This window comes from Orcinus orca, chromosome X, assembly GCF_937001465.1.
Source record: "Orcinus orca chromosome X, mOrcOrc1.1, whole genome shotgun sequence".
Lineage (NCBI taxonomy): Eukaryota > Metazoa > Chordata > Mammalia > Artiodactyla > Delphinidae > Orcinus > Orcinus orca.
This window is the reverse complement of record NC_064580.1, coordinates 90,604,191-90,619,529: the sequence shown is the minus strand read 5'-3', so window position 1 is coordinate 90,619,529 and position 15,339 is coordinate 90,604,191. Positions and strand designations below refer to the sequence as shown.

General features: G+C 41.5%; 1 protein-coding gene and 1 long non-coding RNA gene across 3 annotated transcripts in view; one reads left to right on the top strand and one right to left on the bottom strand.

The window, feature by feature from the left end:
• Positions 1-1,936: 1,936 nt before the first annotated feature.
• Positions 1,937-3,920, bottom strand: TCEAL1 (transcription elongation factor A like 1). 2 transcript variants are annotated; one of them, XM_004286449.3, is made up of 3 exons: positions 3,854-3,920; positions 3,356-3,423; positions 1,937-2,974 (listed from the first exon to the last, which is right to left on the bottom strand). In XM_004286449.3, the coding sequence occupies exons 2-3, from the start codon at positions 3,386-3,388 to the stop codon at positions 2,483-2,485; spliced, it is 525 nt and encodes a 174-aa protein (XP_004286497.1). In that variant the 5' UTR covers positions 3,389-3,423; positions 3,854-3,920; the 3' UTR covers positions 1,937-2,482. The 2 variants fall into 2 exon arrangements, with proteins under 2 accessions (XP_004286497.1, XP_033273603.1); XM_033417712.2 differs by having other exon boundaries at positions 3,350-3,423; positions 3,854-3,914.
• Positions 3,304-15,339, top strand: part of LOC117199130 (uncharacterized) — a 32,885-nt gene continuing 20,849 nt past the window's right edge. The window contains exon 1 of the long non-coding RNA XR_007474972.1: positions 3,304-3,443. This is a non-coding gene — a long non-coding RNA (uncharacterized LOC117199130). The remainder of the gene's footprint in view (positions 3,444-15,339) is intronic.

Here is a 15,339-nt window from a genome sequence, read left to right as displayed (position 1 = left end):
CTGATTACCAAAGGAGAACTTTGAATTTATTTAGTTCAGATGTACCTTACTCATATTGTAAGGAAGTAATGCAAGGCATTACATAATGTCAACCATAGAAAATACATCTTGCTGTTTTGTCATCTCTCTTAGGTTTTTATTCTGTGTATGGTCTTGCTTTGTTGCAAAAAAAATCTAAATTTTATGTAGTAAAGTTGATGAGGTTGTTTCTAATTCCTTATTTAAATATATGGTTGGACAAGCCTTTCACCTCTCTAATTCTGATATAATCATCTGTACTTTCTTCTATTTATGTCATAGTTTATTCTTACTAAAACCAGGAGTATATTGTATATAGATAGCAGTGTCTCTCCACCTTGTGTGCTCATATACAGAAAAGCAGATTTAGTGGGTCTGGGGTAGAGCCCAGGTCTCTGCTTACTTTATAGGAGAAACACTGATAACTGAAATATTTGAATAATTTTAATGTTGAATTTGGGGAAATTCACCCCTAACGTGATCCCTTTGGAATTGCAATTCATGCTTTCTAGAGATGTGAACACACTGAAGCTAACATAGTCCATCAGACAGACTGGGTTCAGGACTGGGTCATAATTCAAAAATTATTAGCCACTATCTATGTTTCTAGAATTAACATGATCAATAAAACAAAATCTTAGAAATCATAATATCTGATACAGACACATATATATGTATATGCATATATATTAGTACTTTAATTACTTACAAATCTTAGATTTTTAAAAAGGAGTTTAACAGAAATCATAACACCTGATACAGACACACACACACACACACACACACACACACACACATAGCGCTTTAATGACTTTTGCATGTTTCTTGTTGATGTGGGGTGGGGCAGAAGGGAAATGTCTTAGTTTGAGCTTGTCTTTTTTAAAAATATTTGTTTATTTTGGCTGCGCCAGATGTTAGGTGCCGCACGCGGGATCTTTAGTTTTGGCATGTGTGCGGGATCTAGTTCCCCAACCAGGGTTCAAACCCAGGCCCCCTGCATTGGGAGCAAGGGGTCTTACCCAGCGGACCACCAGGGAAGTCCCTGAGCTTAGGTCTTAATTTCCTCTTTAACTTATACATATTGAGTAAGTCAGATGAATTGGTAAGGCAAGCCTGCCAAAAGCCCCTGGGAGAGAACTCACCCTAAGCAAATGTTGGGCAATTAAAACCATAGTTATCCTTGGAGATTATTTGGGAGGGGGTTCCAATTCTGAGCACAAAGCATTGTGTCTGGCTCACATATTCATCTCCGAGCCCAGGTCCCAGTGAACTCATGTTTGCGCTCAATGGAGAAAAGGGGAGGCTTTTGGGAAAAAAATAAATAGGAAAGACTATTCTGCTAAGAATTCTTTAAGACATAGAGGTCTAAGCAGCACTGGGATGGTATCCACCTGGACAGGTGTAATATTAAAGCTAGAGGAGGGGCATCCTTCATATATCTGTTAAGAGACACAGTTCAGCTTTGGCCCAGCAGGGACTCCAGAGCAATCAGTAAAGCTTTGCACCTTGAGGACTCTGGCACCTCAGCTGTGATGGGGGCCATGAAAGGAGCAGGACCCAGGAGAAGGGGCAGTGGTATCCAGCAGACATGGTGGTATCTAAGGGAAGAGAATAGCAGGACAGGAATAGAATGTGGCACTCACCTGGAATTGCACAGGATTTGTGAGTGCAAACGAGACCTCCTTTGGGTACTATCCCCAGTATCTGAAGGGAATCTATAGGGGATGGGGTCCAGCATGTGCAAGTAGGGAGAAAAAGTACAGCTCACATGACCTTTACCTCATTTGGTTCTGCAGCAGCCCTGTAAATTCTCCTATTCCTATTTAAATGGGAAAAGAATGACCCTTAAACAAATATGAGTACAGTACCTGGTTTACATCTCTGCCTAAGAGATTCAGAAAAAAACATGGGATTTAAGTTCTGTCAAGTATTTATTAAGTGCCACATTATCTTTATAAGCTGATTGACATTATTTTTAAATTGCTTTACAATTTTTCTATTATATTGGGTTTTTTTTGCAACACATGTAAAATGTGTTCATCTTGAAAAAATGAGAAATTCAGATGCAGCAAAAATGAAAAACAAACAAGTCACCCGTTATCTTACCACAGATAGCCACTGTTAAGCCTTTGAAGTATATACTTTCAGTTTTTTCATTTCATATTAATATATAAATATACTTTTTTACAAAAAGGGGATACTACATACACTTTCTGAAAATTGCTTTTTTCACTTCATAATATATAATGTACATCTTTTCCATGCAAATGGAGAAGACTTATGATTGAAAGAGGGGGACTTGCAGATGGGGGGGGCAATTTTATGCCAGTTACAAGCGAAACACCTCAAATAAAGCCATGCAAAGTTAAGATTAGGAAGACGGGGTAAGGTATATGTGAAAAAGCAAACAAAGGTCAGGTGATAATACTCATACCAGGCAAAACAGAATTAAAGGCCGAACACATTAAATAGGATAAGGACGGTTCCGCCTTGCCTTCCAATGCATGATCATCAATTTGTTTCGTACTCGCTTCATCTCTTCCATCTCCTCTGCTACCTTTATCATCTCCTCATTGCTTAAATTTCTGCCGTGTATGTCCCCTCTAAATTGCGGGCGGGAGCGAGCCAGCCTCTCTTTAAAGCTTCCCTCTTCTAGCTTATGTTTGCCCACTCCGCAAGGAGGCTGCTCCATGGGAGGGCGCTCCTCAAAAAGGTCCTTCCTAGACAGGCGTTCCTGAGGAGGGCGCTCCTCGGACACGAGCATCTCAGGAAGGAGCTCAGGAAGGAGTTCCTCAGGAAAGAACTCCTCCTCCGAGGATTGCTCCTCCGAAGACGGCTCCTCCGGAGACGACTTTTCGGGAGAGTGTTCCACAGGAGGCCGCTCCTCCTCCGCCTTGGGCGAGCTCTGTGGCTGCTCCTCAGGCTCTTGGCAGGCTTTTTCCATGTTCAGGATGGTCTTTTTTAAGCACGGTTATTCACAGGAGACAGGAAAGGCAAAGGCGAGTCAGAATACTCGCTGTCTGGACCAAAACCCCGCCCATGGGTTCCAGTACCTGCCTCTTCCCGAGTCTGGGCCCGGGTACTCCAACCTACGCTGGCCGAGGGTCTCTTCGGCCCCCGGGACCCCGCTGCGTCTGGTCGTTCCCCCCCGGCCTCCCCACACCTTGTCACCCCCTCCTTCCGAAAGCCCACCATTTTCCCGGCAGGCCTTGCCACAGAGGCCTCTCCCGCTGGGGCTGGGGCCGGGGCGGGGCGGGCTGGCAGTGCCGCGGACCCGGCTCCCTCAAGCGCCCTCCCTCTCACCCCATCCCGGCCCGCTGCCCAACCCTACCCCGACCTGGACCTCTCCCGGCGGCTGGCTCCTAGGCATCCTCTCCTCCAGGTGCCCCGCTGTGACCTGCGGAGCTGCAGACAGACAAGACAGGGTAGGGGGCGGGGAGAGGGGATGAGGGAGGGACTGACTCACACGTCCCTTTTACAGGCACCAGCTGCCTCACCCCGTGTTCCCCTCCCCCTCGCCCCATCTCAAAGCTTCGTTCTCCCCCTGACCCCCGCCAACCCCGCAATGCTCGCCATTTGTTTCCAGGCGGGAAGTGAAAGCGAAGGACTACTTAGAAGCTGTTTCTAAGTGTCCGTGTTTCCTTCCCGTGGGGGGGGGGCCCACTCACCTCCCCACCCCACCCCGTAGACCACCATTTTCTGCACCGAAATATGGGCGCGGGGGCGGGGCGGGGCTGGGCACAGGGGAAGGCCTGAACTCTGTGCCATCCCAATCCCAGGGGTTACTGGGCAGCACCGACACTTACACCGATTTAAGAGGGCGGAGGGGACTTACTTCCTTCTGTTTTTCCCCTCGACCAAAGGGCAATAGGAAGATGGTGTCTGGACAGGGAAAAAGGACCACGACGAGAGGGACTTGGGCAGACACAGGCTCTGGTCACGTGATGGCCGCGCGTCACCGCCAAGCTCAGATCCCCAGTTACCACTTTGACCGGCGGCGGTGCTGCCGCAACCAGCCGATATTTCCTGACCCCCTAACACACCATACATCGTCGTCACTCACCTCTCTGTTTATATTTGCCTTTTCCTGGTTACTAGAGGCGGTCAGCATCCAGTTTTGAGGGTTATTGCCTCTTCACCTGATAACACCTCTCTCCCTCATTCTCCTGTCATCAGCTACCAAGGCCCATTATTTCCCCTACAGTTCAGATCCTGTACTGAAATTTGACTGTTTCTCCTTAATGAGTCACTATCATATGCCACTTCTTCCAGGTTTAATCCACATCCATAACTCCATCATGTCCGTTTAGGCTCTATCAACATGGTTTTCATCTCTTGTCACTTTCATCGGAGATAAACTTTCACTTTTCCATGACTTAAGGATTTTTTCTTGAGGCTCCAGACCTAAATCACAAGTAGAAGCTCCAGTCTAAATTGGTAATCATTCAGTTCTAGAGCTCTAGAAAGAGTAAAGTTTGTGAAGTATCAATACATAAATCTAAAAAGACTGAGTACTTTGATTTTCATAAATCAAAATACACATTTGTGCATCTATGTACAAATAGTTTGAAAACTTATTTACTATCTGAAATGGGAGCACTTTTGGTGGAGAGCATGGCATTATTATATATATATGTGTATGTATGTATTTATATTACATATGTACCATATATATACTATTGAGTAATTATTATTTATAATAGAAGAAATAGATTTTGCTGTGGGTCTAAATCTTTAACCAGCAACCTACTGGTGTTGCTGGTTGACGAAATTTATATCAGTTCATTAAATGTGCAAATATTTGGGTCCTGGGACTGCTATACCCAAAAAGATAGATTCAGCACAGAGGACATTCATATTAAACTATGTAATAATTCTTGGGAGCACACACAAAGTAGCAGGATTAAAATCATGCTAACACAGTTGTTATTACAAGCATGTACTTTTGGATCTAATGGTGTTTTATGATCTTCCACTTCATGCCTGCATCTCACATCAGCCTGGATGCTACTTTATCATGCAGATGGCCTTTCTTCCAGAGAGCAGACTATACCTCTCCTTATAATTTACACTTTCAGGGTAGGTGACCATCAGATCTGTGAGGATCCTGGCCTGTCTAGTAAGTTTCCAAACAGAAATTCATATGTGGAATTTCCCATTTTAAGAGCTTTTTGTCACTTTTCTCCAACATCTAGTTTACTTTGTGTTGAGATAGCAGCAAGACAGATAGATATTAGTTCACCTTTATATATTTTCCATAACTGTTTTACCTTTCAATTTTTCAATGATATGTGTCTTTTAAACCAAGTTTCACTCTACCTTCTTTATTCTTTTCACCAAGGGTTGGCTTCATCATTTGTATGGTTTCTTTCCGAGAGGAGCCCCCTTTATTCATTCTTCATTTTTATCCTTTTTTTCCTCACATCCTGTGATGGAGGACTCACTACCTTAAGAGATACTCCAGGGAAATTTCAGACAGTTCTAATCATTCAGTGTTTTTTCTTCCCCCTTTGAGCTGAAATCTGCCTCCCTGTAGTTTATGCACATTGGTCCTGGTTCTGCCCTCTGGAGTGTTACAAAACAAGTTTAAAATAACAAAAGTGCCTTTTACCCTTGACAACCTGACACTGCCAAAGTTAATGTTCTTGTTCTTTCCCCTGCCCACCTGTGAGATACACTGGGCAATATACTTGACCTTTCTGTGACTCTACTTCCCATCTGCAAAATTGGAGACAAAATAGTACCTACCTCATAGGATTGGTAAAAAGAATAAATGAGTCAGTATGTGTAAAGGACCTGGAGTAGCGCTAGTAACAATAATAATAGTATGACAGTACTGATAATACTACTAATTATCATTCTTTTATTATTAACATTAATTGAGCCCGTGTGCCAGGCATTGCACTAAGCACTATCTCATATACTATCTCATTTAATCCTTCAACAGTTATGTTCTCAGGTTTAACCTCCCCAGTTGTTTCAGCTCCTTCTGACGTGATATATTTGTTCAAAGTCACTCACCATCCTACATGCTCCTGAATTTGTAAATGTCTGAAAATACTGGATATTCTTCCTGGTGTAGCATGGAGTGATCTTACCACACCCTTCATTCTAGAATAGCCACGATACATCTACAGATGCATCCTAAGATCTTAGTAGATTTTGTGGATGCCATATAACACAGTTGAATCCACTTTAAGTTGCAGTCAACTGAGATCCCCAAACCCCTGTTAATGCACTTCTGTAAATCAGTTTACTTTTAACCCAAGTGCAGAAGCTTGTATTTTTCTGGGTTAAATGTTGTCAGTTAGATTCACTCCCTCATTCTTTGTATTCAGATTCTGTCATTCAGTACATTAGCTACAAAATATTAATTTACATCACACCATTAGTACTAAATGGGATGATAAATTCAGCAAGCTCAGGAAAGATCTAGAGGAGATCTTCAGCAAAGAGCTCTGACTCCAAATGAAAAAATTCCTTTTCCCTTTGGGTGTGGCAGCCAGGAGTACGCTCCGCCAGGCCAGCTCCCCTCCTTTCCTTTCTCAGGGTGGAATTACCTTCTGCTGCTGCTGATAGAAGACATAGTTGCCTCTGAAAGCTCCCAAATTAACCCTCGATGAGCACTTGGTAAACATGGGGGTCAGACAAGGGAGGTATGAGGAACTAGAACCTGAAAGAAGGAATGAAGACAATATCTTCGTATTGGCTCTAAGTCTCTGCCTGACAATAGCTGATTTGAGATTCCCTTGAGAGAAAGGGCTCTCAAGAGAGCATAAGGTGAAGGGGGTTCTGCCACGGTGACAACCATTTGGTACAAAGGGAATGTCAGGGAACAGGAGCCGAAGGTCCCAGAAGGCAGGCAGGGCAGCCATACAGGAAAAGGGGAAGGCAGTCAGCCCTGGCAGCTGCTGCCATGACAACAGTCTTCAGGGGTGTGGCCTTTCTCTGGGGGATCTGAGGAAGCCCAGGGTGGGTTTCTGGTTCAGGGATTCCTGCTCCCTGGTGAGGCTGTACTTCTGTGGCAGATAAAGAGTCCCCCTGCCCTCTGAGCGCCGCTCCAGCACCGCCCCCCAGACCCCATGGAGGTCTGGTTTCCCTTTGCAGGGCCCGTCTGTCTGGACTTGGAATTGCGGAGTTCTGCCCTCTCCAGCCCAGAGGTTGCCCCTGCTGCTACTGCCTCTGCATTCCTTCCTAATGACACCCATGGCAGTACTTTGGTCTCAAGACTTGCTGCCTGGGACTGCAGCAGGCTCTATCCAGCCTGGGGCTCTCAGGCTCACCTCCCCCAACCCCACCCTGGGGGAAATAGCCAAGTGGGAAATGCAATGACAAGAGCCCCTCTTTTCTGCTTCTGGCCTCATCCTAACTGAGCCTAGACAGACAGACAGACACACACACACACACAAATACACACACACCCTGCATATGCCCAGAGAAACAAGCAAGGGACTCTGAAGAAAGGTGGGGTGGCAACTCAGGCTTCTGGGAAACACTCAGGGACAGGGAAGGCTGGTCCAGACCTGGGCTGAAGGGAGGCAGTACCTGGCTCTGGGCTGGGCAGGACTCAGGCTGTCACTGGCTGGAGGGCTCTGGAGGCTGGGAGCCTTCTACCCCTCTCCATGCCTCTCTTTGTGTCCTCCTCCTTCGCCCTAAAAGATGGGGTCAGGGGCTGTGGTGAACGAGGTCCCTTGCAGCTCTAGGATGCTCTGACTCCACACTGCCCACCGCGGTGAGGTGAGAAGGGGCTTCTCTTAGGAACACCATTTGGCCTGAGTGGGGGCCTCTCCAGACTGGCTGCTGCTGCCTTTCCCAGAATCCAGATGAGTTCAGAGCACAGAACTCTTCCCTCCTGGGCCCCAGCATACTCAGAGCCTTACTCACTCTTGGCCTCAGGGACTCTCAAAAGGGTCCAAAACAACACTAGTCTGAAGTCTGGGTGACAGAGGTAGGGACAGAGGCAGGGTAGGCTACATAATTTGCGGGGCCCAGTGTAAAATGACAATGCAAAGCCCTTTGTTCAAAAAGCAAGGAAAAAAGTGCTATTAAAGGTACTAACATATAAAGCTTTTCTTTTTTCTGTGGTCTCCCTTTTGACTTTTTCTTTTAGTCGACTTCATTTTTTAGAACAGTTTTTGATTTACAAAGAAACTGAGAAGGTATTATAGAGGATTCCCATATACTCTGTACCCCGGAGCATCTTATTAGTATGGTACATTTGTTGTAGGTAATGAACCAGTATTGACACATTGTCATTAACTAAAGTCTACTTTATTCAAATTTCCTTTTTTTTACGTAATGCCCTTTTTCTACTCCTGGATCCTATCCAGAATACCACATATTTTTAGTTGTCATTTCTCCTTAGGCTCCTCTTGGCTGTGACAGTTTCTCAGACTTTTACTGATTTTGATGATCTTTATAATTATGAGTACTAGGCAGGTATTTGTAGAATGCCTGTCCACTGAGATTTGTCTGATGTTTTTCTCTTTGTTAAACTGGGGTTATGGGTGTGGGGGAGGAAGATCACAGGATAAAGTGCAATTTCATCACATCATATCACGGCTGCATGCTATCAATGTGATTTATGACCACTGATGTTGACCTTGACATGGTGCTTTCTATTTATTATTTAATGTTGTTCTAAGTAAAGGACAGTTGAAAATTTTAACTATTAGCATAAATGATATAGTCCATCTTTATATTGTACAATGTCAGTTTTAAATGCATATAAGAGCATTTGACTCATGTGCAGAAGCACCAAAGTTGCATAATTCATATTTTGTATATGTATTCACTTCTTACCAGAACAGTGGAATGCTGCACAAAACTGACTCAACTGTTTTTATTTTACTTCTTGGTACGTGCACACATGCACATTCTGCATGCATAGAATGGAACTGGAACTGTGGGTTGTTCTATCTTTTCTTCTTTGTCATCATTTTCAACAGTAAGTGGTTGGCAAATTCAAGGAAGTAATACATGTCAATAAGGATATGATTGGGTTTCTTGGTCATTTGGGGTTCTTGGAATATGACTATGTGTTGGAAGTAAGTTTTTTTTTAATATTTATTTTTGACTGTGTTGGGTCTCAGTTGTGGCATGCGGGATCTTCTTTGCAGTGCACGGGCTTCTCTCTAGTTGTGGCATGCAGGCTCAGTAGTTGTGGCGTGCAGGCTCCAGAGCATGTGGGCTCTGTAGCTGTGGCACGTGGGTTCTCCACTTGTGGCCTGCGTGCTCAGTAGTTGTGGTGCACAGGCTTAGTTGCCCTGTGGCATGTGGGATCTTAGTTCCCCACCAGGGATTGAATTTGTGTCCCCTTCATTGGAAGGCAGATTCTCAACCACTGGACCACCAGGGAAGTCCCTGGAAGTAAGTTCTGAGTGGAACCAAAAAGGTGGCCTCTCCTGGCTATCAGCAATCATAGACGTAAGGACATTGCCATTTTCTTGCTTTGAGTCTTGCTAAGCACCCATTCATCAAGGGTCCACTTGAATTTGGTGCTCATGGGGCACGGGAAATGCAACATGCAAACCGGACAACAAAAATGGCAGGCACACATACCGTGTATCTTCACTCCCATCCTTTTGCCAATGCTATGCTGTCTTGGTTACTACAGCTTTATAGGAAGGCTCAAAGTCAGTTATTGTCAGTCCTCTGATACTCTTTTTAAAGATTGTTTTGACTGCTACAGATTCTGTGCATTTCCTTACAGATTTTAGGATCAGCCTGTAGATTTTCATACACAAATAAAAGCCAGCTGGGATCTTAATTGGAATTATACTGAGTATTCAGATCTGGGGAGAATTGCCACTTTGACAGTATTGAGTCCTCTGATACATGAACATGGTATACTTTGTAATTTTTCAGGTCTTCCATGATTACTCACAGCAAAATACTGTTAGTTTTCAGTGTATAAGTCTTCAGGTATTTCCTATAATTTACCCCTATTTACTTCACTCATTTTGATGCCATTGCAAATGGCATTTAAATTTTTCATTTTCTAATTGTTTATTTCCAGTACATAAGATATATACTTGATTTTTGTTTTTTGTGTTTTTGTTGTTGTTGTTTTTTAACATCTTTCTTGGAGTATAATTGCTTTACAATGGTGTGTTAGTTTCTGCTTTATAACAAAGTGAATCAGCTATACATATATAGCTGATTACATATATCCCCATATCTCTTCCCTCTTGCATCTCCCTCCCTCCCAGCTCCCTATCCCACCCCTCTAAGTGGTCACAAAGCACGGAGCTGATCTCCCTGTGCTATGCAGCTGCTTCCCACTAGCTATCGATTTTACATTTGGTAGTGTATATATGTCCATGCCACTCTCTCACTTCATCTCAGTTTACCCTTCCCCCTCCCCGTGTCCTCAAGTCCATTCTCTAGTTTGCATCTTTATTCCTGTCCTGCCCCTAGGTTCTTCAGAACCTTTTTTTTTTTAGATTCCATATATATGTGTTAGTATATGGTATTTATTTTTCTCTTTCTGACTTACTTCACTCTGTATGACAGTCTCTAGGTCCATCCACCTCACTACAAATAACTCAATTTTGTTTCTTTTTATGGCTGAGTAATATTCCATTGTACATATGTGCCACATCTTCTTTTTTTTTGCGGTACGTGGGCCTCTTACCACTGTGGCCCCTCCCGTTGCAGAGCACAGGCTCCAGACACACAGGCCCAGCGGCCATGGCCCACAGAACCAGCCGCTTCGAGGCATGTGGGATCCTCCCGGACCAGGGCATGAACCCGTGTCCCCTGCATCAGCAGGCAGACTCTTAACCACTGTGCCACCAGGGAAGCCCCCACATCTTCTTTATCCATTCATCTGTCGATGGACACTTAGGTTGCTTCCATGTCCTGGCTATTGTAAATAGAGCAGCAATGAACATTGTGGTACATGACTTTTTGAATTATGGTTTTCTCAGGGTATATGCCCAGTAGTGGGATTGCTGTGTTGTATGGTAGTTCTATTTTTAGTTTTTTAAGGAACCTCCATAATGTTCTCCATAGTGGCTGTATCATATACTTGATTTTTTAAATAAATTTATTTATTTTATTTTTGGCTGCATTGTGTCTTCACAGCTGCTCACGGGCTTTCTCTAGTTGCGGCGAGCAGGGGCTACTCTTTGTTGCGGCGAGTAGGGGCTACTCTTCGTTGCGGTGCACAGGTTTCTCACTGCGGTGGCCTCTCCTGTTGTGGAGCACAGGCTTCAGGCACGCGGGCCTCAGTAGTTGTGGCACGTGGACTCAGCATTTGTGGCTCGCGGGCTCCAGAGCGCAGCCCCCAGCAGCCATGGCGCACGGGCTCAGCCGCTCCACGGCACGTGGGATCCCCCTGGACCAGGGCCCGAACCCATGTCCCCCGCACTGGCAGGCGGACTCCCAACCACTGCACCACTAGGGAAGCCCCCATATACTTGGTTTTTGTATAGTGACATTTTATCCTGAGAGCATGCTAAATTCACTTATCAGTTCTAATAACTTTGTATAGATTCTTAGGGCATTCTATGTACATGCTTGTAATATTCCTGCAAATAAAGATAGTTTTACTTCTTTTCCCATCTGCACACTTCTTTTCCCCTTGCCTTACTGCACTAATTAAGATTTCCAGTACATTGTTGGATAGCAGTGGTGAGAACAGACATCCTTGAATTGTTCCTTTCATAGGAGGAAAGTGTTCAGTCTTTCACTATTAAGTATGATGTCAGCTGTAGTTTTTTCATAGATGCCTTATTTCAGGCTGAGGAACTTCCTTTCTATTCATAATTTCCTAAGAAATTTTATCATAAGTAGGTATTGTCTTTTATCAAATGCCTTTTATGTATCTATTTAAATGGTTATAATTTTTCTCCTTTATCATGTTAGTATGATGAATTACATTGACTTTTTTTAACATTTTTATTGGAGTATAATTTGCTTTACAATTGTGTGTTAGTTTCTGCTTTATAACAAAGTGAATCAGTTATACATATACATATGTTGGCATATCTCTTCCCTCTTGCGTCTCCCTCCCTCCCACCCCTCTAGGTGGTCACAAGCCACCGAGCTGATCTCCCTGGGCTATGCGGCTGCTTCCCACTAGCTATCTATTACATTGACTCTTGAGTGCTCAACCAACTTCATTCCTAGGATAAACCTCACTTGGTCATGATATATTTATTATACTTCTTACATATAGATGGATTCAATTTCCCAAAATTTTTAAGAGAATTTTTGCTTTTATGTTCATGAAGTATATTGGTCTTAGATTTCTTGTAATGTTTTTGTTTAGTATCAGAGTAATTCTGGCCTCATTATATAAGAGGAGACCTGTTCCTCTACTTTCTGAAAGAGTCTATTTAAAATTGGTATTATTTCATCCTTGAATGTTCGATAGAATTCACTAGTGAAGACATCTGGGCCTGGGGTTTTCCTGGAAGGTTTTTAATAACAAATTAATTTTCTTTTATAGATAACAGACAGTGTCATGCTGGAGCTGGCTTGTACCAGCTAATGAGAGCTGATTGTTTTCATCTCTTAACAAATCTTCATTCAGTGATGTCGCTTTGATAGCTTGAAATTGGCCATGGTTTACACCATGGAAGTTAGATATGCTTACGAATTAGGGTCCTTATTTTCTTCTAGAGACATGATGGTTAAAAACCATTCTTCTGTTCAGGTTTTCGATTTATTTTTTGAGTGAGTTTGGCAATTTGTATCTTTCAGAGAATTTGACAATTTTATCTATGTTATTGAGTTTATTGATATAACGTTACTCATAATATTCCCATTACTATCCTTTAAATGTTTGGAGTATCTATAATGATGGCTTCTTTCATTCTCTTTTTAAACAGTTTTATTGAGATATTGTTCACATATCATACAGTTTACCCATTGAAAGTGTACATTTCAGTGTTTCGTAGTATATCCTCAAATATGTGCAACCATCACCACAGTCAATATTAGAACTTTTTCATCATCTCAGAACAAAAGCCCATACCCTTTAGCTATCACCCATCATCCCCCCTCATTCTCCCCAACCCAGGGAAACCACTCTTCTACTTCCTGTTTCTATGGATTTGCCTATTGTAGACTTTTCATATAAATAGAATCATGTAATATGTGTCTTTTGTGATTGACTTCTTTCACTCAGCAAAATGTTTTCAAGGTCCATAAATGTTGCAGCATGTATCAGTACTTTATTTTTTTATAGCCAAATAATATTCCATCATCTAGATATACCATATTTTAAAATCCATTCATCAGTTAATGGACATTTGGATTGTTTCACCTTTTAGCTATTATGAATAATTCTGCTATAAACATTCATATTCAAGTTTTTGTGTGGACATATGTTTTTGTTTCTCTTGGGTATATAACTAGGCGTGGAATTACTATGTCCTATGGTAGCTCTATTTCGAATATTTAGTGTGATCCTGTCAGTTTCTACAGAGATGTTCAAATAGATTCTGATAGGGATTGCATTTAATCTGTAGATCAGTTTGGGATTATTGTCATTTTAACAATATTAAGTCTTCTGATCCATGGACATAAGATGTTTTTCCTTTTTTAGATCTTTAATTTCTTTCAACAACATTGTTAATTTTTTAATGTACAATTCTTACACTTCTTTTGTTAAATTGATCACCAACTATTTTATTTTGTTGATGCTATTGTAAATGGAATCGCTTTCTTAATTTCATTTTTTGGATTGTTCATTGCAAGTATATAGAAATACAATTGATTTTTGTATATTGAAATTTTATCCTGCCACCTTGCTGGACACATGTATTAGTTGTAATAGTTTTTTAGTGGATCCTTCAGGATTTTCCATATAAAATCATGTCATCTCTGAATAAACATAATTTTACTTCTATCCTTTCCAATCTGGATGCCTTTTCTTTCTTTTTCTTGCCTAACTGCCGTGGCTAGAACCTCTAGCACAATGATGAATAGAAATGGAAAGAGCAAACATCCTTGTATTGTTCCTAATCTTAAGGGGAAAACATCCAGTCTTTCACCATTAAGTATGTTAGCTGTGCATTTTTCCTAGATGTCATTTGCCAGGTTGAGGAAGTTGTCTTCTATTTATAGTGTGTTGTGTGTTTTTATCATGAAAAGGTGTTCGAGTTTTTAAAATGCTTTTTCTGCACCTTTTCAGATTGTCACGTGGTTTTTGTGTTTTATTCTATTGATATGGTGTTTTACATTGATTGAATTTTGGATGTTAAACCAACCTCACACTCCTGGAATAAATCCCACTTGCTCCTGGTGTATAAATCTTTTTATATGTTGCTGGATTCAGTTTTTAGTATTTTTGTGATGGGTTTTTGCATCCATATTTATACAAGATATTAATCTGTAGTTTTCTTTTCATATGATGTCTTTGTATGGTTTTGGTAACAGGATAATACTGACCTTATAGGATGAGTGAGGAAGTATTCTCTCCTCTTGTATTTTTTAGAAAAATTTGTGAAGAAGTAGTATTAATTCTTCTTTATATGTTTGGCAGATTTCACCAGTGAAGCCATCTGGGCCTGGACTTTTCCTTCTTGGTAGCTTTTTGTTTACTAATTAATTCTCTTATTATAGGTATGTTCATATTTGCCATTTTGTCTGGAGTCAGTTTTGGTAGTTTGTGTCTTTCTAGGAATTTGTTCATTTCATCTAAGTTATCTAATGTATTGGCATACAATTATTCTTAGTATTCCTTCATAATTCTTTTATTTCTGTGAAGTCAGTTGTAATGTCCTCTGTTTCATTTCTGGCTCTAGTAGTTTAAGTTTTCTTTCTTTTCAATCTATAGGTTTGTCAATTTTATTGATATTTACAGAGAATCAGCTTTTAGCTTTATTTTCTTTGTTGTTTTTCTATTCTTTGTTTCATTAGCTGCTGTCTAGTCTTTATTACTTCCTTCCTTCTGTTTGCTTTAGGTTTAGTTTGCTCTGTTTTCTGAGGTCTTATGTTAAAAGGTTAGGTTATTGATTTGAGATCTTTCTTCTTTTTTAATATAGGTATTTACAGCAACACATGTCCTTCTAAGCCTTGCTTTAGCTGCCTCTCATAAGTTTTGGTATGTTGTATCTTCAGTTTCATTCATCTCAATATAGTTTAATTTCCCTTTTGATTTCTTCTTTGATCTATTGGTTATTTAGGAGCATGTTGTTTAATTTCCATGTATTTGTGATTTTCCCAAATTTCTTTCTGTTTTTGTTCTCTACTTTCATTCCATATTATCGGAAAACATACTTAATATTATTTCTAATCTTTCAAATTTATCATGGTTTGTTTTATTACCTAGCATATGGTCTATCCTGGAGAATGTTCCATGTGTAC

Excerpts from the sequence above, each read along its gene's own strand:
- TCEAL1 (XM_033417712.2), bottom strand. The coding sequence starts at position 3,388 with ATGCCTAGGAGCCAGCCGCCGGGAGAGGTCCAGGTCGGG. Across the intron at positions 2,975-3,349 it reads CGGGAGAGGTCCAGGTCGGG|ACCATCCTGAACATGGAAAA; the intron begins GTAGGGTTGGGC and ends TGCTTAAAAAAG.